This window comes from Gobius niger, assembly GCF_951799975.1.
Source record: "Gobius niger genome assembly, chromosome: 21".
In the NCBI taxonomy this organism is placed as follows: Eukaryota; Metazoa; Chordata; class Actinopteri; order Gobiiformes; family Gobiidae; genus Gobius; species Gobius niger.
In genome coordinates this window covers 1137916-1159516 of record NC_136872.1, presented here as the reverse complement: position 1 = coordinate 1159516, position 21601 = coordinate 1137916, and the positions used below count along the sequence as shown (strand labels likewise).

At 43.9% G+C, this 21601-nt stretch overlaps 1 protein-coding gene and 1 long non-coding RNA gene across 2 annotated transcripts; both read right to left on the bottom strand.

Annotated features, from left to right (window-relative positions):
• Positions 1 to 6305: 6305 nt before the first annotated feature.
• Positions 6306 to 9010, bottom strand: LOC306980930. Its single transcript, XR_013794072.1, has 8 exons — positions 8957 to 9010; positions 7975 to 7998; positions 7649 to 7681; positions 7420 to 7477; positions 7261 to 7305; positions 6968 to 7022; positions 6748 to 6797; positions 6306 to 6337 (listed from the first exon to the last, which is right to left on the bottom strand). It is a non-coding gene; the product is annotated as an uncharacterized lncRNA (long non-coding RNA).
• Positions 9011 to 11794: 2784 nt separating this feature from the next.
• LOC306980928 (uncharacterized protein) lies at positions 11795 to 21306 on the bottom strand. The gene is made up of 3 exons (XM_079580471.1): positions 21096 to 21306; positions 20252 to 20567; positions 11795 to 12132 (listed from the first exon to the last, which is right to left on the bottom strand). The coding sequence occupies exons 1-3, from the start codon at positions 21296 to 21298 to the stop codon at positions 11980 to 11982; spliced, it is 672 nt and encodes a 223-aa protein (XP_079436597.1). The 5' UTR covers positions 21299 to 21306; the 3' UTR covers positions 11795 to 11979.
• Between the last annotated feature and the right edge of the window lie 295 nt (positions 21307 to 21601).

Here is a 21601-nt window from a genome sequence, read left to right as displayed (position 1 = left end):
TTAAGAATGTGCCGCGACGTAACCAAGTCAGCAATCAAATCAGAGCTGATCAGAGAAAACTGACATCACTGGACTCAGCTATATGCTTGTCTATTTGAAAATTCATCACTTTGTTCACAAATCTCAAGCAGGGCTGCACAATTTCATTGCAATATTTTACCAAATCATTCCAAAAATAGTATAATTCACAAGTAATCATGTTTCTAGATGTAGTTAATGATTGTATCATTTCCACTTAATAGACCTAGTTTAATTTCTCCAAATAACTTGCAATATATTGTGCAGCCCTAGTCTGGACCTGAGCCATCACTCACCCGTGGACACTTCCTGAATGTCTGTCCAGACCCTGAAGGGAAACAGGGAATCGTTAAATCCAATACCCTCATGTGGACATGTTCACAGTGAACAGGTGATGCTCAGAATCTGGTAAAGTGGTATCTTCAAGAGCCAATTCAGCAAGAGAGAGTTCAGGAATCATCACTGCACTCAGCACCAGGAGCGGCCATTTTGAGAGATCTTTACCTGGAGCAGACGCTTTGAGCAGTCGCAGCCTGAAAGAAACAGGACATATCACATTATTCCAGGAGGAAGTCAATGGTTTAAGACAGACGTTAGAGACTAGACATGAGCCATTTGATAGGACCTCTGAGAAAATGACCGCTGCCAATAGCAACGGCATTCGTGCTTGTAATACAGGTCTTTCAAATCACTCCACTCGTATGTAGTAGAGGACACCATCTGTCCCCGTCACTGCGAGAGACTAGCATGAGTAGCATCCTGCGACACACATGGTACAGTAGGTGGCCGTATGCACCCAAACTGTTGGTTGCCGCCCGCGAATAGCCAAAAGATCCTACTGTCTGATCTGTCCCAAGTTGCTTCTCTGCTACTGGATCTTTATTTGGTGATCTAGGCTTTATCTGACCTTTGAACGCTGCGTGTGGACGCTTCCTTCCCCCATGATGCGGTGGCGTGTGTATGAGTGGTGCTTTTACTGCATGAACTTTAGGAGTCACAGCCGGAGCCGAGGCTCGATGTGGATGTGGGAAATAAACATTGGTCCTTTGGTCTGTTCTCTGATTCTCATTCATGGCTCTATCTTATCAGATGTGTGTGGAGTGAGACCGTGCGCTCACAGAAACAGGCATCTTTTAGCCCCGCCTACTTTCTTTAATGATACAATTATCTAAAACTGATTTTAAGTCTTTTATCACTCCCCAGAATCTTTGATTAAAACTGATGTAAAATACAAAAAAAAAGTTGTAAAAATGTATCGTTTTAAGCAGAACATTTTTTTGCAGCTTTTCATCGAAACTTTTAGGAAAAATGGCCGAAATCAGGAGTTTGATCCCGCAAAAGTGACTAAAAATGCCCGTGAAATCCTGGAGGGACTGGCTAACATGGGCCAATAAAGCCAGGTCGTGCACTAAAACTGCTACTCAGGCTTATATTTGAGCTGTCTCCAAGTAAATTCAGTGAGAGAGTTCAATAAAGTCATCACTGTAGCATTTGAGCTGAAGAGTCATTCCGACTCACCTCCATGTTCTGGGACGCAGCTTCACGTGACCTGCAACACAAACGGTTCACTGCATCAGACCGGTGCAAAAGGTTTATACAAAAATCACTTATTTCACGATCAAGTGTCTCCGTTCAGAAAGTTAAGATGCAATCACAGTAATTCAGTACAGGTCTGTGAAAAGTCTCATCATGAAAAGACACTGCGCACAAGGCCGTGGCACGAGAAGTGACAACGTGTGCGTGAATGCAACGCTTTCTCCATCAAATACCCGGTGATATCCGTGCACTGCGGTTAGACACGCGGACATTAGAGACGGGCACGAGGATGGGGCTCAGGTCTGAGCAGGATGGCAGAAGATTCAACTGTGACTGAGCGGCATGGCGGCCTCATAGCTGCCGATGCACCAAGCTAGCGCTAACGCTCCAGGGCCGGATTTGACCATCTCAAACTGTCCAGAACCAGCCTGAAGCTGCAGTGAGAGGTGCATGGAAGTGTCTGACAGACGTGTGGATGAGCGCATAGAAAGTACAACACTAAAATACGGTTTAACAAGCGTAATACTGGGTAGTTCTTACCTCGGTCAGGTCGGAGGAGGAAGTGGGCAGAGGAAGGGCTCACGCGGGGTTTTATCTTCCGCCCTTAGCTCCGCCCACGTCGTTAAACGTGGTTAAACGGCGCCAAAAAACGAAAACGAGGTGATCTTTTATCTGTTTTAGACATTTTATTTGAGATTGTCAAGTCGGTGACATCGATACGATAATATTTCCGTTGTGTAATTATTAGTTAGGTGCTGCAACTGCAACGACTTCGACTTCCGTCCCTGCGCGCTCTCATCTGGACACATCATGGCAGTGTTCACTAAACGTAGGGCCAGGGGGCCAAATCCGGCACTCTGGCCCCCAAGATAAAAGAGATCAAATACCTGTTAAAATACTCCATTCAATCCAATCATTCAAACCTGTATTTAAATCTAATTGAGATCAAAAATCTATTTTACAAGAGTGCTGTAAAGCATATTTGGTAATATAACAAAGCCACGTTAATCAGCATACGCAATTGACGTAATTTCTTTTATACTGTATTTAATAGATAGATAGATAGATAGATAGATAGATAGATAGATAGATAGATAGATAGATAGATAGATAGATAGATAGATAGATAAATTCTGGAATAAGCCGGCTTCACATGCAAAAGCAGTCTGCACATGTGACAATAATGAACCATCAACTTCACTAGAAAAGACTGTGCTACTCAGGGACAAAACCATTCCCAACAGGTGCAACTACATGGAGCAGACACAATGAACAAAATACATTCCATAATATTCAGGTGTATAAAACCATCAGGATTGATTATCTCCACTGACTATGCCTTTATTGGAGCCTCCCCTTACAGTGTGTACAGTTACGACTGTTGCGTGCAAGCAACAGTGGAAGTGAAACGTCTCTACAACATCAGAAACGAGATGGTGGACGCTTCCAATTGTGATTTCTTGGAGAGAGCTGGTCCTACTGAAGAACATGTTGGACAGAGTTAGTCTTCATTTCATAAGCGTGAGAGTCAGAACATGGAACTTGTTTAATGTGAGACTTTCTGGAATGAAAGGTTTATCTTCAAACACAACAACTCTGCAAAGGATGGTTAGCCAGTCAAGTGTTCATGATTGCCCCTAAAATAGTCAATGTCAAACTTTGAATCTGCAGATGAAACCTGACTCCTAAGATCACTATTTTCACTCCGCAATTTCTGGAGGCATCCATAAGCTGGGAATCCTTCCTGTCTCCTTGTCAGCCAACTGCTGTATGGAATCTTCCGAGGCGTCAGGTCCCCACGTTAGAGTCCGTTTCCTTTTTTGCTCTCTGATGTATGTTGTGTTGGATTGAAAAATATATGAAATGCCTAAGTATTAAAACCATAAACACATCTTGTTTCTCTTGACCTGATTCTGACACTACTGAGTAATACACATATATTATAAAGCGAAAACACACACCTAATAAATCATGCATGGGAACTTTTTTTTTGAGTGCTGTAATTAAGAGTGAAACTATCTTTTAAAAGTCACAAAATCACTAAATTTTATACACATAATCACATAGGCCTAATTATGCACATCAGACACAAAGTGGACTGAGCAGACATGAACGTTGCTGAGGTTTTTGCTGGAAAAGTCCTGTCTGATTTTTGTAAGCCATTGCCTTCTGCGATCTGCACTGAGTTTTTCATATACACTGCCTTGATTTTTGACAATGATCCTGTAATATTCCAAGACCCTGGCTAAATTCATGGTACATTTCTTTACATGACTTGAAAACTAACCATGGTAAGTTGATGAAACTCACATTTTATTGGTGAATAATTGTGCTTATCGGTCCAATCGCTCAACTGAAGATGCCATCTCCACTGCAGCCTTCACTCACCTTAAAACAAAGGACTCCTGTGTTAGAATGCTGTTTTTAGACTTTAGCTCAGCATTCAACACTATAATCCCACAGCAGCGAATACACAAACTGCTCCACCTGGGGGTCAACACATCACTTTCTGATGGGGAGACCACAGGCTGTACGTGTCCTCCAGAACCATCACACTGAACACGGGGGCTCCCCAAGGCTGTGTGCTGAGCCCCCTCCTGTTCACTCTGCTGACCCATGACTGCGCTCCAAAGTACGACTCAAACCTCTTCATCAAGTTTGCAGACGACACAACAGTGGTGGGCTTCATCAGCAACAGAGACGAGTCAAACTACAGGAGTGAGTGAGCAGTCTGGCCACGTGGTGCTCACAGAACAATCTCTCTCTAAATGTGGAGAAGACAAAAGAGATTGTTGTGGACTTTCGGGGAAAAAATGAAGCAAAATCTTGAATTTTGAATCTTGAAGTGATATTTATTTATTTATTGGTTTATTTGGTTGGGACAGTGCATGTTAATGAACATACATGGGTCTCATGCATGTAAACACGCCACACCGGATTGTAGCTAATTTCCATCCATCATATATGTGTTGGTTTTGGAGGACATAGTGAAATAAGTGAAATTACAGTATAAAAAAGGCAGGGACCATACTTGATCATACTCACTGAAGTCTAAGGTTAAGTTAGTTTTGTCCATATTTGGACATTTGCCTGTTGCACCTATTATTCACATTTACAGTATTTTCTTGACAAAAAAAAACAAGGACCATGTTTCATGTTGTCAAAGGTGATTTTTAGTAAAGTTTTTAGGCAAACCATATTGAAGGTGACTAACCCCACACACTGCACGTAAAGCACAATTACATTACAAAACTCTTGCCTATGACAGGTGTGACCTGAAAGTACTTTTTGTATGTTTTATATATAAACCTTTGTATTATTTTTTTTACCCATTAAAGGACAATGAACTAAATATGGTAACTTCGTTCTTTACTAGATCGAAATTTAGGGCAAGGAACTAAATATGGTAACTTCGTTCTTTACCAGAACAAAGTTTAGGGCAAGGAACCAAATATGGTAACTTCGCTCACATTGATTTTCTGTGTGATGAAGCATTTAGAAAAATGTTACAACAAAAATAAACTTGTGTTATGTCCCCAAAGAACACTGTAAAATTGAAATTATTCCTATAATTAACCCTATAAACGGTAAACGCAACTTCACCAAACCACTTAATCTGAAAAATAAAGAAACTCGTAGTAGCCTAAGGCTGACATGGCTGTTATAGCTGCTCACTTACTTACATTTTTGTCATGTCAATAAGGACAGCCCAATGAGAGTGCACAGCATGTATGGCGCTGTGGCGCATTGGACTTCTAGGCTTCCAAATACAAAGGCATTCAAAGGTTGTGGGTTTGAGTCCCCATCGAGAAACCTGACGGTTCTGTAAATCAGGTTTCTAACATTTGTGGGACTTCAACTCTCTGTAGTGCGAGTGTCAAAGGGGCAGGACAGTGCACTCCATGGGTTCCAATTCCATTTCAGAACTGCAGGGAGAACAAGACATTCAGGATGAGAAGGGGTAGAGGGGTGGGAGAGCAGGGAGTTCAGCTTCCCGACGGCCCTGTGTACAAAACTGTTCCTCAGTCAACGGGAACTGATCCATAGAATCCGCAATTGTGCAAGATATGAGAGAGTGGGGTAAGATGAGCCACTTTTTGCTTAGGTGGTTGTGTAAAAGCAGTAAATAATATTTTACCAATCTATTTTGGGATGTTTTTAATCTTCAAAAAAGTATGGTTATAACCAGGGCCCCCCTGAAAAAGATTCTTAATCTCAGTGGGACTATCCTGATTAAACGATGCTGGACAAGCAGCACATTCAAATTCATTTACCAGATTTGAAAACGCCCAAATTACTTTAAGGCTAGAAATATTGCTCAAATACAATAAAGTATATGGCTTGATATGCACCTATTTTTAACAGACACTAATCTTTAACACATTAAAAAAAAAAAAAAGCAAGAACTTTGTTTCAAGTGTTTATTGTTCTAACAAATGAGCGGTTGAATCCAGGAGCAGTCCTGACCTGCAGAAACAGAAGAGCATTAGAACACCATGGTAGCCTCCAGTAGATCAGCATGTTCAGTGTTGGAGATCAGTTCAGCGGGGATACCAATCGGTCATGAGATTTCAGACTACAGCGGTAATGGCTCATCACTTCTCCAGTAAATCGACTGCTAAAGGTTCAGCGTACACACCGTCTGTCTGCAGTGTCCTCTTCAAACCACAGCACCTGCAAACATCAGACTTTAGAAACACCAACGGAAAAGAATCACTTCCACTTTCTAACAAGTCAAATCCTTACCATGTGATCGGTCCAAGGGAGCCGGGCACATCGCCACCTGAAATATAACAAACGCTTAGAAAATGTAGCTTTAAAACAATCTCTTCCTAAATGAGTTCATTTGTGATCAGAGGGGATACCAATCAGTCATGAATGTTCAGACTGGGGCGGTATAAGACAGCTCATCATTATCACAATCAAGGCCTCCATATTTGAGCTAATGCACCCAATTTATCTAGTTCAACAAGTCTGGTGACCAATGAGCTCCAAACTTTACACCAAGAACAGAGTCTGTGGCAAAATGTTCAAAGTCATCTTACAAGTGATAATAGGAACCACATCAGTGATTTGGCAATATTGAAATCACCCAGAATAAACCATCCTGCTCTACATTCAAGTTTCACTTCCACACCAAACATGGAGCGAATTAAAGGCTTTACTTGCCACTTCATTTACAAAGATGCTCACCACGCACTGCAGTTGGAAATGGAAGCTCCAGGATCCAGTACAGCAGAAACCTATGAGACAGTCCAAACTGTTAGGTGACGTTCAGGAGACACTGGTACATTACAGCTGGATCAGAGGGGATACCAATCAGTCATGAATGTTCAGACTGGGGCGGTATAAGACACTCATCATTACCAGGAGGATTATTCTACAAATGACATGGGACCATTCGTTTACTCACCTACACTATAGTGCCAGTCCCATCACTGTCAGGTGAGGACCATTTCCATGAGCTCCTGAACACAGAAGGAAATTAGCCGGGTCACAGAACCACACATTTGCTTTAATGTATGGAGAGGAGATCAGTTAAAAGTTTCAGTTATCAGTCCATCAGAGCAGTGGTTACCGGAGATCACTTTACACCTTTACAAGGGTTCTCAGTGTCTGATCGGGCCAAAGCATTTCCTCTGGAGTCAAACTGGTTACATCATTCATCATTCTCCACAAACACTTAGGACCATGGACTGTTCTCACCTCATCAGCAGCTCCTGGGAGAGCAGTCCATCCAGGTAGCAGGTCCTGAAAACACATTTATGTGAGTGCCAGGGAAAACTTTTAAGACTAGTCTCGAGCCCTCTTCTGACGGCCCCCGGATGTGGCGTGATCACTCGTATGGGAGCAGATAAAGCTCACCTCACAGCTGGATGGGAACCTCAGTCAGGGCACCCGCCTCAACAGGTCCAGTCAGCACCTGTGAAGACAAAGACTCATGAGCACAGTGCAGACATTAAAGCGTCGAGCCCCACTTTAGAAAGTCTGAAGTCAGATTTCCATTTCTCAGCAGGAGCTCAGACGAACGAGATTCCAAAGTTTTCTCATCATCTTCAGTCTCATCATGAGTGTAAACACTGTTAACACTCACCTCATGACGTCCACAGGAGACCTCAGCCTGGACCTGTTGACATACACACTGGTTAGGACGGACTGGGCAGCAGCCTGGAGTCTGAGGGCCTCCACTGTGCTCAGATGTTCGTGTCGTTTCACTGGCATTCAAAGTGAGCTAAGTATCATCATCATTGAACAGCAGACGCATAGGGCTGCACAATGACACTCAATGGATATTAGATGGTAATTAAAATTCTCTCAGTATTTAAGTAGATCATGACATGCTTAGTTGGCCAAAAGAAATTTAAAAAGTTGATTGGCAGTGTCCTATGCAGCCCCAGCACATGTGGGAGCAGAGCTTACCTGGTGCAGACTGAAACATGGCGCCTGTAATGACAAACATTAGGTTAAGACCATGCCTGATACACCTGAACCACCACACAGGACTGCGTTTGATCAGGGCTTTGGTGACAAACTGCCATAAGACTTTGTCGTCCAGAAAAATGGGGTTAACCCGTTCATCCTCTCAAACATGCACCGGAATTGGAAACTAGAGGCACCCAAAGATTTACAGTACAATATTTCATTCAAATTACAGTACTTTATTGCTCAAACCATTCAAAATATCCATGTTTTCTAAATTCTAAACAAAAACTCCGGGAGATAGCGGATTGTGTCCGGAGCCAGATTAGCAACCAGAAGTTCAGACTAAGGAGACCTTCTGCTTTCAGAGCTTTCCAATGTCTCAATGAACAGTCACATTGATTCACAGAGAACTGAATAGCTGTTACAGGCCTTGTACGTCGTCCTGACTACCAAGGAAGACAAAAATAGAAGTTACTTAAATACTATGGTAGAGAGAGATAGAGAGAGTGTTCAGACACAAATGAAAATTTGCGCCATACAAAGTTATGCATTTACTTTTCTTCTTCCCACAAAACGTGCTCGCATTGAGAGCCACCATTTTCCTTGATTGGAAAAAGAAGCCCCACCCTCCACACTTGGACTCAGCTCTGAGTGTCCTCTGTAGAGGCCAAAAGGAGTTCCCTCAGTCCTATGTATTAGGTGGGAGATATTTCGGTTTTGAAATGTCCTGAGGCCAAACTTGCTTTGTTGGTAGTCAGGAGGATAAGCAGACAAATCAAATAGATTCTCTCGCTGCACTGCTGTCCTCGTCTTTCAGAACTAAATTGTACATATAGTTTAGCGTCTGGGTCAAATTAACCTTAGCATTCTTAAACAAGGTCATAAACTAAACTGAGATGTTCTCCACACATGGTTGGACATTTTATTAAGTTCGTATACAATCCAAGCGCCGTAGCTATGAATCAGCACGTGCTCTTACCTCTCTCAGACCGGAGCAGGAAGTGGACAGAGGAAGGGCTCACGCGGGTTTTTAATCTTCCGCCCTAAGCTCCGCCCTAAGCTCCGCCCACGCTGTTAAACGGCGCAAACACCGAAAACTACCTTTAAATGTGAACTTTTACTTTTACATTTTGTTTAATGTCGCGCAGTCGCCATCGAAACGACCATTTTCCGTTCTATTATTATTAGCTAGGCGCGTGCAACTGTCCCTGCGCTCTCACATTTGGACACAAGATGGCAGTGTTTATCCATAGCAACTTCACCAAACCAAGTATCTGTACTCTTACTTAAAATAACATACTTACAAATTCCACAGTGAGCAAATCTTCATTTTCAGGCATGAAGTATATACATTGTGTTTTTATTATATTTATAAATAAATAAATAAAATACAATTATATATATATATATATATTTGTTACAAAATTATTTAAAAAAATGTGTGTATATATATATATATATATATATATATATATATATATATATATATATATATATATATATATATATATATATATATATATATTGTGTTTTATTCTTAATTCTTCATAATCATTTATTTTTAATTAAGTGGGAACCAGATGTTCATACACTTTTTTGCATTTTTTCTCACTGTCTGACATGAAACTCAAATTAACTTTTTATTTTTTAAGAACTATTTAAGAACTATTTTTTAGAACTTTGTCCATTTGGAAGACCATATAATGTTCTTTCATCATGATGTCATCAATTTTGTGAAGTGCATCAGTCCCTTCCATAACAAAGCAACCCCACAGCAAGTTGGGATGGTGTTCTCAGGCTTTTCCTCCAAATGTGACCATGGTCATTATGGCCAAATGTCAGACAACAAGACATGTCTTCAAAATGTCTTTATCCTTGTGTGCATTTTGGAGTAAGAGCTTCTTCCTGGCAGAGTTCCCTCTCAGCTCTTGTTGGTACAGGAGTTTTTTAAGGTTCTTTATTAAGGTTCTTTATTTTGTCATTATACGTCAACTGTGCAACCAAATGTGTCCGGAGGAATCACCTATTGTACGTGTTTTTGGTGGTTGGTGAAGCCAGAGTACCCGGAGGATGCCTACACAGACACGGGGAGAACATGCAAACTCCACACAGAAGGCCCGTCTTTCCAGGTTCAATTATATGTATGTATATATCTGTATATATACATACATATAATTGTAAATACTATAATTGGGCATCGCTTTAGATAAAGGTGTGCTTATTAAGTATTAATAAGCATTAGTAATCATTTTAAGGTTAGGGTTAGGTTAAGGGTTGGCTTTGAATAAGCGTATTATTAATGGCCTATTATATGTTAACAGATAAAAGAATAATAATAAGCAGTGTGTTAATACTTTAAAGCATATTATTAATGCTTATTAGTACCTTATTAATACGAGCACGCCTTAATATAAAGCATTGCCAATTATAAAAGTAGTGAAAGGAAGCTGTGCATCTAATTTTAAAGCTTTTTTTTCTTGTTAAAGAATTTGCCAGCAAGTTGTAGTTTGCGTTATTGTAACAGTGAACCTGAAAGTTTTTGAAATGGGATTTCATCATCCCCCGTGAAGAATTGGGATGTTAAGTTTAAAATGTGTTTGGACACAACTAAACGAAGAGTGAAAGAAAACAACGTTTAACAAAAACAAAAACACACCCAGTATACGGCCTTTAACGTATAGACTAAAATGAAGGTACTAAATGGTATTAACACAAAGAGTAATTTGCTGTTTTTGTGATGTTACAGACTCCAGAACATTAGCTTTATTACTGATACATCACACAAAAGCACCAACCTCTTTATTAAAAGAAATGATTTATTAAGAAACTGGGACTTCCTCATACTACAAAATAAATGAATACAAATGAGTGAAGGCACATGATGCCCATAGGCTTCACTGGAGTCATTGTCAAACATGTGCATGAGCAGAGGCTCCGTCGTGTTGATCGCTGAAGTGTATAAATAGTGTTGAGGGACTGCAGAGTCCAGCTGCAGTCGCCCTGAGGAGAGTGTCTTCAGGGGCAGGCCCTTCACCAGAACACCCACAGGACAGATTCATGTTCAGATGAACCATCCAGGGAGAGTCACACGAGTCCAATCAACCCAACCAGCTGCACTGTCTGCACTTAGAGCCAACGTTTTGCTACAAATCATGGAGCTTCTTCATGGCTGAGGCCTGTGGTGCTGATGGGTGGTGACACTGAGTAAACTTTCAACGCCTGTGCACGGCTATGTGTCACTACCCCTTTTGCAACTTGTGGGAAGTCAGGAACCATCTTGTCCCTGGAGGAGGGATTTAGTTAATCCCAAAGCGTCAACATGAAGACGAGGTCCAGCTGTATCGATTTATGGAGTTCCACACATTCTGACTGAATCACATGCTGGACAGCGAGTCCAACCTCCTGGATCTTCTTCACTTACTTTACCTCCACTAAAAGAATACAATTACCTTCATTTGTGAAAAAGACCTAATTCTTTTTATCAACGCTACATTGTGACACATGTTTATAAACTCGTCCCTCTTTTTAACCAATCACAGTTTGTGTTTTATTTCATATAAAATGTGACAAACATAGACAAAGGCTCTAAAAGTGTCATCTGTACTTGGCCATTTAAAGTGTTCTCATCCAAGAAGTTTCATCAGCTCTAAATTGATGTTGTCAGCATGCTTAATATATTGTGAGTCACTAAACAAGAGGATTTTGAAGTTGAGAGGAGGTTTTTACTAAACTAAAGATGGTTTCTAGTTGTCCCACAAGTACAGATGACGGTGTAAGAACTTCGGCCTGAGCGTTTCCACAAATGGGTCCTAATCTTAGTGTGGCACATCAGCAGAGGCTTCATGCTGTGCTCCTTCATGTTAGTCCGTCTGAATCACGTGGTAATCATCGGAGAGCACTGAGGAGTCACTTCAGTCAGGCCTGGACGGGACCAGCAGACGTCACAGTGTCCCTCAGCACCGTTCACTTTCCATCCAGTCCATACCATCAGAGAGAGGAGGCTCAGTGCAGCTCGGCCAGGACGCTGCTGTGCTGTCTCTTCTTGGCCGAGGGGGAGGAGGGGGAGGAGTCCGGGGGCGACGCAGGGGTCAGGGTGACGCTGTACAGGTTGGTGATGAAGGACTCCCAGCCACGGCGCAGCGCTCGGTCCAGAGCCTGACGGGACACAAGCACACAGACAGCTCAGAACAGCGCCACAGTCAGCTGGATCATGACTCACTTCTGAAGGACGGGATTGGTCAATGTTCAGTCGAGCTGTGCATTCGCAAACACGGGTTGGGTTGGGACATAAAAACAAAGGCAGGCCTGTTTGTCGGTTGGCAGGTAAGTCACTGTGACTGTTTGTATCGCTCAGTCTACTGGTCACTCAGTAGTTTATCATAGGCAAGGCAAGGCAAGTTTATTTGTATGGCACATTTCATGTACATGACAACTCAATGTGCCTCACAGTAACACCAAACATAGTAAAAAATAGAATAAAAAGCATTAAAAACACAATAAAAGCATTAAAAACACAATGAAAATCAAGAAAACAAATCATTAGTTACAATTACATTAAAAAAAAGTTTCAATCTCCATAGGCTGCAGTAAAAAGGTGTCCTTTCAGCCTGGACTTAAAAATGCTCAGGGTTGAGGCCTGTCTCAGATCCTCATTGAGGCTGTTCCAGACTTTTGCTGCATAAACCTGAAATGCAGCCTGACCATGTTTATTATTGACTCTGGGAACCACCAGGAGGCCCCTCCCTGACGATCTCAGGGCCCGAGGTGGTTCATACAGGTGTAACATGTCAGAGATGTACTTTGGTGCTTGACAATGAAGGGACTTATACACAAGCAGGGCTGTTTTAAACGCTATTCTCTGAGCAACAGGAAGCCAGTGCAGAGACCGGAGCACTGGACTAATGTGGTCGTATTTCCTGCTTTTGGTCAGGACTCGAGCCGCAGCATTTTGGATGTAGTGCAGATGTCTAACAGCTCGTTTAGAGAGGCCAGTGAACAGGCCGTTACAATAGTCTAACCGGCTAGAGACAAAAGCATGAATTAGTCTCTCCAATTCTGGTTTGGACACTATGGTTTTTATTTTGGCAATGTTTTTTAGGTGGTAATAGGCCGCTGATGTGATGGACTTAATATGACTGTTCAAATTCAGGTCTGAGTCCATGATTACCCCGAGATTTCTAACTTGACTTTTGGGTGCCAGTGAAAGAGCTTCAAGATGACTAATGACAACCTCTCGGTGTTTTTGTGGCCAAAGACGATTATCTCAGTTTTATCTGTGTTCAGCTGGAGGAAGTTATTTTGCATCCACGCACTCCTCTGTTTGATACAATGACACAGTGAATCCACAGGCCCATGTTCACCCACTGTCAATGAAACATAGATCTGCGTATCGTCTGCGTAATTATGATAAGATACATTGTTACCTGATATTAATTGACCTAGCGGAAGCATGTAATTGAACAAGAGGGGCCCCAGAATCGACCCCTGGGGAACACCACAGGTCAATGCTATTAGGTCTGAGACACAGTTTCCGATGGCGACATAGTAGGTTCGTTCCTCGAGGTAGGATCTGAACCACTCGAGAGCCTTTCCAGAGATTCCCACCCAGGTTTTTAACTTCATCATAAGGTTAACCTCATTTAACCTTATCATATTAGCTCATGCTGTACACATGTATTTGAATTATAGCATGGAGAAATAACGCTGGCATCGTAGAAATCACAGAGATGCCTTTAGTTCTGACCCTTTTCTTACTAATGCAGACATTAGCCGTCGAATCCCAGACCCGATTTAAATTGAACGTTCCATCCCCATACAGATAAATAAGGAGGCAACGGAGCAAAACTAACGTATGGAGAGATATGTTTTGTCCTTTTCATGGCATATATATGATTTCTTATCATTAACATCTTATAAGATGAAGTTTAGATGAAAAAACATACCTAAATTTGAGTTAGCATTTAGCTCAGAGGACACTCTTTTAGGCTAATTTGTGTCTGAAGTGAAATCTTCAAAGGTCTGTATTCATTCATGATTTCTAACGAGGCTTTGTCCACACCTGAATGGTCGATGGTTTGGTTATACATTTAACGGACTGTGAAAAGTTTTCCGGACCAGCCTACTGCCATCTGTCCACACGTTAGAATGGAACTCGCTTCTCCTTTTTTTTTCTACGGTTGGTGTTAGAGGATAACATAAAATCACTATTTATCATACTGGGAAGCTGTACAGTCGCACTGTCTCTGTCATAGCCTTGACTGTGGTGCTCGGCGCATGAATGTTTGCTTGTGTGTTGGTATGACGCTCTAAGAGGGTATTTATCCCTCCTCTGTGGAAGTTAAGTTCAGTTCAGTTAAGCACAGACAGACTTGAATGGTAGGTCCGAGTTCATGTCTCCAGGTCCAGTACCGATGGTAAATAAACTTCTCCTGTATAAGACACCATTGTTATTTCTCAGTTGGCTAACTGTTGTAGTTAACCGTTTTGTTTAAGTACGAGTTTATTGAGCTGAAGTCTAACAGATCGGGAGCACTAACCAGCGTGTCCTTTAGCTCATGCATATTGAGTAGCCATGTGCGAGTAATACAACAGAACTGTCAGTACGACTGATAAAGCACGTGTGTCACAGTGAGGGTTCTAATCCTGCATCTGCTGCTGCTGCTGTGGTGTTTAAGGGAGAGTCAAATGTTTATGTCCCGTGTTTGCACATGCACAACTCCACTCAACATTGACCAAATGTATTTCGGAGTCAGCGTCGATGAAATGACCTCTGCAGAGAAAAAGATGACCCTGAGTAGTGAGTTCCGCCTGAAGGAGACCAAGAGAGTCACATGATCCTCCTGTCTGAAGTCTTGATCACATGACCTGCCCCGTCGCTGTGGGGACAGTCACATGTGCTTGACTTCCCCTTATGAGCACACACAGAGAGCGCTGGAATGCTATTATCGCCTCATTCCACGGACGCCAGCGGATACGGGCCCTGGAATGTCACCTGGGACACACTGTGGGGGTGGGCCTGGAGTTTACCAGGCCACGTCCTTAATGTGCTGCTTTGGTCTCAGGCCCATGGACCAACAAATTGAATCATGGATATGCAAGTCAGTTTGCTATTTGCAGCTGGGTCCCTTTAAAGGAGTAGGCCACCGTTTTTCCATACTGAGATATGTTCTTACCTTAGCTTTGACGAGTTCTTTAGGACCTGTCTGATCTTCAGTCACGTAAACACAGCGCAGACGGCGTTAGCATTTAGCCTCTCCCTCTCTCCTCTATAGCTCCAAAACAGGTCAAGATAGAAGCTACCAAGCTCTTCCACGTTTTCCCTATTTAAATATGGTTACGTGAAGTGTTCCACTACAAAGTATAATTACACAAAATTAAACAATGTGGATTTTCTAAGCGGATAAAAGGGGGGACTATATTGTAAGGCAGGGGTCACCAACCTTATTTCAGCCGAGGGCTACTTTAAGAGCATTAAGTTGTTCGAGGGCTACCAGTTAAAAACAAATCCTAAAGACTTAAACGTACACTGTTCACTTATAGGATATTGACCCCATATTATATAAAATTGCTTTATTTTACACTCATACCAAGTGACAAGAACCGAAATAACTGTAATTTTAAGAATTAGATTCAAGAAAATGAAGTGTTTTACACTTTTGAAAAAGTCCCAAGGGCTACTGGACATGCCCCTGGGTGCCCGCGGGCACCACGTTGGTGACCCCTGTTGTAAGGCGTAATAATACCAGGAGTAGTTCTTAATCCGCGCAGTAATCTTCACTTTACTGTGCGGATGCCAAACGACTCCTGGTATTACTACGCCTTACAATATAGTTCCCCCTTTTATCCACATAGAAAATCCACATTGTTTAATTGTGTATAATTATACTTTGTAGTGGAACACTTCACGTAACCATATTTAAATAGGGAAAACGTGGAAGAGCTTGGTAGCTTCTATCTTGACCTGTTTTGGAGCTATAGAGGAGAGAGGGAGAGGCTAAATGCTAACGCCGTCTGCGCTGTGTTTACGTGACTGAAGGCACGGGTGTCCAACGCTATGTGCTTATGGTGGGAACGTGTGTGCATGACAAAACTAAAAAACGATGTATGACAGTGAGGGTGAATTGAGTGAAGTGGATGCTGACAACAATGATGTAGAATATATAAATGGTAGTGAAGACACTATGTATGATGATATAAATTATAGGACAAATGAGTTCGGCTGTGACATAGACCCGGATAAGCATTTAGCTGAATAGCTGAAGGTCCTGGTTTGTTGAAGCCAACAGAACAACATCGTCTGCAAACAGCAGAGATGAGACTCTGAGGCTCCCAATCCGGACACCCTCCGGCCCCTGGCTGCGCCGAGAAATTCTGTCCATAAAAGTAATGAACAGAACCGGTGACAAAGGACAGCCCTGGCGGAGATCAACACGCACCGGGAACAGGTCTGACTTACTGCCGGCAATGCGAACCAAGCTCCTGAAGACGTAAAAGCAGGATTGAGGAGGTCCTCGAAGTACTCCTTCCACCGCCCGACAACATCCCCAGTCGAGGTCAGCAGCCCCCCACCCGCACTGTACACAGTGTTGGTGAAGCACTGCTTCCCCCTCCTGAGGCGCCGGATGGTTTGCCAGAATCTCTTCGAGGCTGACCGATAGTCTTCCTCCATGGCTTCTCCGAACTCCTCCCAGACCCGAGTTTTTGCCTCTGCGACCGCACGAGCTGCAGCACGCTTGGCCTGCCGGTACCTCTCAGCTGCCTCAGGAGTCCCACAAGCCAACAAGGCCAGGTAGGACTCCTTCTTCAGCTTGACGGCATCCCTTACTTCCGGGCACCACCACCGGGTTCGGGGATTGCCGCCGCGACAGGCACCAGAGACTTTACGGCCACAACTACGAGCCGCCGCATCGACAATGGAGGAGGAGAACAGAGTCCACTCTGACTCCATGTCCCCCGCCTCCCCCGGAATCTGGGTGAAGCTCTTCCGGAGGTGGGAGTTGAAGACCCCACTGACAGAGGGATCCACCAGACGTTCCCAGCAGACCCTCACAACACGTTTGGGCCTGCCAGGTCTGACCGGCTTCCTCCCCTGCCAGCGGATCCAGCTCACCACCAGGTGGTGATCGGTTGACAGCTCAGCCCCTCTCTTCACCCGAGTGTCCGAGACACGCGGCCGGAGGTCAGACGACACAACTACAAAGTCGATCATCGACCTCCTGCCTAGGGTGTCCTGGTGCCACGTGCACTTATGGACACCCTTGTGCTCGAACATGGTGTTCGTTATGGACAAACTGTGACTAGCACAGAAGTCCAATAACAGAACACCACTCGGGTTCAGATCGGGGAGGCCGTTCCTCCCAATCACTCCCTCCCAGGTCTCACTGTCGTTACCCACGTGGGCGTTGAAGTCCCCCAGCAGAACAATGGAGTCCCCAGTCGGAGCACTATCCAGTACCCCTCCCAGGTACTCCAAGAAGGCCGGGTACTCTGCACCGATGTTGGGCCCGTAGGCCGAAACAACGGTGAGAGACCTGTCCCCGACCCGAAGGCGTAGGGACGCGACCCTCTCATCCACCGGGGTGAACTCCAACACGTGACGGCTGAGCTGGGGGGCTATGAGCAAACCCACCCCAGCCCGCCGCCTCTCCCCGCGGGCAACTCCAGAAAAATGGAGAGTCCAGCCTCTCTCCAGGAGTTGGGATCCGGAACCCAAGCTGTGCGTGGAGGTGAGCCCGACTATATCTAGTCGGTATCTCTCAACCTCCTGCACAAGCTCAGGCTCCGCCCCCCCAGCGAAGTGATGTTCCGATGAGTCCTGAACGCCAGAAGCTGCGCACGCAGACCAGGTCGTCGAGGCACCCGGCCATAAGAGTCTTCTGAGCTGCGCTTCGTTTGACCCGTCACCTCGGACCTGTTTGCCATGGGAGACCCTGCCAGGGACGTAAAGCCCCAGACAACGTCGCTCCTCGGATCATTCGGGCACTCAAACAACCCCACCACTGCTAAGGTAGCTCACGGGGTTGTATATATATTTTTTACAGAGGCTCTGCCAATATGATAAAATCAACACACTCAAAAATGGATTTCTTTTGGCTGTGTGAATGTCAAATTACTACGATTTAAACATCTCATCTCAATGCTGATTGGTGCAGACCATAAGGTGAGAACAGTTTTACCATTCAGCGTGGGAGAAGATCGAGATTTGGCTTCTTGCGGCAAATTCCTGAACTGTGTCCCAGTTTTTAAGAGCAAAAAATGTGGTCCCCCTATATGTAAACAAGCTGAGAGAGAGAGCAGAGAGCTTTAGAATTACATGCACCGCACAGTGTGTTTTCACATGTTTTTATGATTTTAAAAACACTGACAGTGGCGAGAAAAAGTCAGTACACCGTTTGGAATTTCTCACATTTCTGCCTAAATTGGTCTCTAAATGTGGTCTTATCTTCAAAGGAAAGGAACATGAATGAATTAACAGTGTCTGCTTAAACTAATGCCACCCAAACATTTGTGTTCCTCCCAAATGGTTTAACTTTGGTTTGTGAAAGAGCTCTTGGCTGCTCCACAGCACTACTGGAAAAATACTCAGTGGATCCAAAGTTAAACAGTTTGACAGGAACACACAACGTCATGTGGAGGATGAATGGAACCAACATCCAAACCCTCTCCTCACTGTGAAGTCTGGAGCAGGAGCATCAGGGTGTGGGGGGGCTCGGACAGCATGATATCATCAATAGAAAAATTATTTTGCAAGTTTATCAAGATATTTTGCAGAAAAAGAGAGACATTCACAACAACATGGAATGAATACTTGATCCCCGTATTAAATTAACCCCTTCTTTTGCAGCAATGACGTTTTCTGTCGTTGCAGATTAGATGCTCACAACGATCAGGATGAATCTTGGATCATTCCTCTTTACAAAACTGCTGCAGTTCAGTGAGATTCAGGGGGTGTACTTACTTATTCCACGCTCTCCTGTGAATGTTTACATGTTATGACCAATAAAAATATGATCAAATGTAAATGTTTGGGTGGTATTAGTTTAAGCAGACACTGTTTAATCATTCCTGTGATTTTAGTAAAGATCAGACCACATTCAGAGACCAATTTAGGCAGAAATGTGTGAATGATGTACTGACTTTAGGGTTAGTGGGTTTTTTATTGACTACTGGGAGTGGCTCATGGGCGTCAGAAATCCTCCCTGATGAGCTTCTGGCACATTCAGTGTGGACGCGGTGGATTAGGCCGAGGCGGTGGCAGGCGGTGACAGGCTCCGACGGTCCGGGCCCCGGTTGTGGTGACACATTCCGGACACTGGACTCTGGCCCCTGCTGATGTGGAGGAGCGATGAGGGGCTGATAGTGTCTATGGAGATGAACCCGTGAGTCCCAATGGAAACACGGACAGGACTCTGAGTCAGCGGCAGGTTTAAACTTTAACCCAAACAAACAGTGGAATGGAACATGCTGGCGGCAGGGGGGGGGGGGGGGGGGGGGGGGTAAACCAGTGTTGTTCAGGGCCAACCAATGTAATGTCCGGCTATATGTATGTCCTAAAGGTTCAAAAACCTCACGGACATTTTAGTGTAGTACAGTCATGTAAAGAACAGGGCACATTCAGCAGTGTTGGGAAAGTTACTTTAAAGTTGTAATACTGCAAATCCTATATTTGTAGTTATAGCTTTAAAAATGGAATATGTTTGTTTTATATATTATTGTTTTAAAATGTAGCCGAGTTACACTACTTGAAGTTATTTTTAGTTACTTTTGGCAAAATATGAACTGGAAATAGTCATAATGCCACTGAGCATTCCTGTTCCGTCTCTGCCCCCTCGTGTCATGTGACTCTGATGTGTCCCTGTGTAACTTGATCTGATGCTGCATTTTATGTTATATGTGTTATATATGTTTGGCATTTTTTCGTTCATACATTTAAATGCACTTGTAACTCCTGTTACTTGAATTGTAATGATAAATATATGACTATATTTAGTTTAATGAATATGTTATATTCCTCAATAAACTTGTTGCCCCCACACAGCTGAACAGACTGCACTTCCTCTAAAGGATTTCATAAAAAGGAACTCAGATCAGATGACTGGAGTCATCGGCTCCTGAAAGGACAAAGGTGTGGCCAATACTGAACTATTGCTCGGATTAAGTAAACTTAAGTTATACTAAGGGATGTGGTATCGGCCCGATACTTGTACTATCATGATCGCCATAGTAACCCCTGCCATGGCGGATGAGGAGCGCTCTGAGTTGTGGTCTGACTGACCTTGCGGTAGTTCTTGCTGCTTTTCCTCTTCAGAGCCTTGATGCCCTCCTCCTGCTCTCTGCGGCCCCTCTCCTCCTCGGGCTCCGGCTCCTCGGGCCCCTGAGCTGCCTTGTCCCGGATGAGCACCTGGTCGTCTGCGTCCTGGGGGACGGGGAAGTGCACCAGGCCTGGCTCCTCCTCCTCCTGGGTTTGGAGCTCCACCTGGATGATCACCTCCGGGAGCTCCTCGCTGCCCTGCACCCTGACCTCCAGGAGCTCCTCGCTGCCCCGGCTCTTCGCCTCTTTGCTCTCCTTCCGCCGCAGACTCCTCCACCTGCTGCAAGGTCCAATTGCAGAACAATTTCATTGACCATTTGAATGGCCCTTACTTTTTCTGACCTAAATCACAAATCTCGATGCAATTGCAATAGTCATAAAATGACAGTGAGGTTTTTATTTAAAGAGTGCAACTCCCTCTGGCCTCCTTTGTCTGCATTATTGACCTGTTGCATCAAATGATTGAGAGAAACAAACTTCTGATAATCCTTATTATCGGCATCTGTAGTTTCATTATTGTTCGCCTTTAGCTTCGAGACAAACTTGCCGACCTCGTCCTGTCCTGGACTGTTGAACAACTCAAAGTCTGTTCTGCTCAGGTCATGTTGCTTTTTTGTCAGTCATTAATAATGTTATTTATCATTTTTATCAGTGTATTTATCATGTAGTTGTTTATTATTTGTCTTTTTTCAAACATTAAGGAACATGTATTTGGACTGCAGCTGTAGGGCTGTGTCTGCATCTCACTGTGATGGAGACAATGGCCAGGTCCCTTTAATAACTCAAAACGGAGCAGGTGAAGCCTGACCTGCTGCGGCGGCCGGGCTTCCTCCTCAGCAGCATCTCTTCATCGTCCTCGTGGAACATCTCGGCGTCCTCCACCCTCACGGTCACTTCCCCCGCGGGCGTCTCCGGCTCGTCCAGCCGGCCGTAGAAGCCGCTCGACTTGTCCAGGAACTTCGGAGCTCGGATGGAGCTGCGCACGGACGACTGCCTCTTACCAATGGTCATCGTCAGAGTAGGAGAGCGCGGATGACCTTTGACCTGCACAGATTCACTTTGCATTAGTCATTCCAACCTAAAACTAGCACAGTTTTACAGCTCCAGCAGCGTTAAGTGAAAACAGCTCCACATGTAAGAACTTAGTCTCTTGGTGGTGCAATAAAGCCGTACTAAATCATGAGGAAAAGGTTTGAGTAACTCTTCATAATCCGTATAACTCATTCATGGTCCTTAAGCCTTTATGTTTCAACTCATTCCAAACTCACTCAACATGTTTCAGACGTTCTTCAGAGGCATGAATACTACAATACT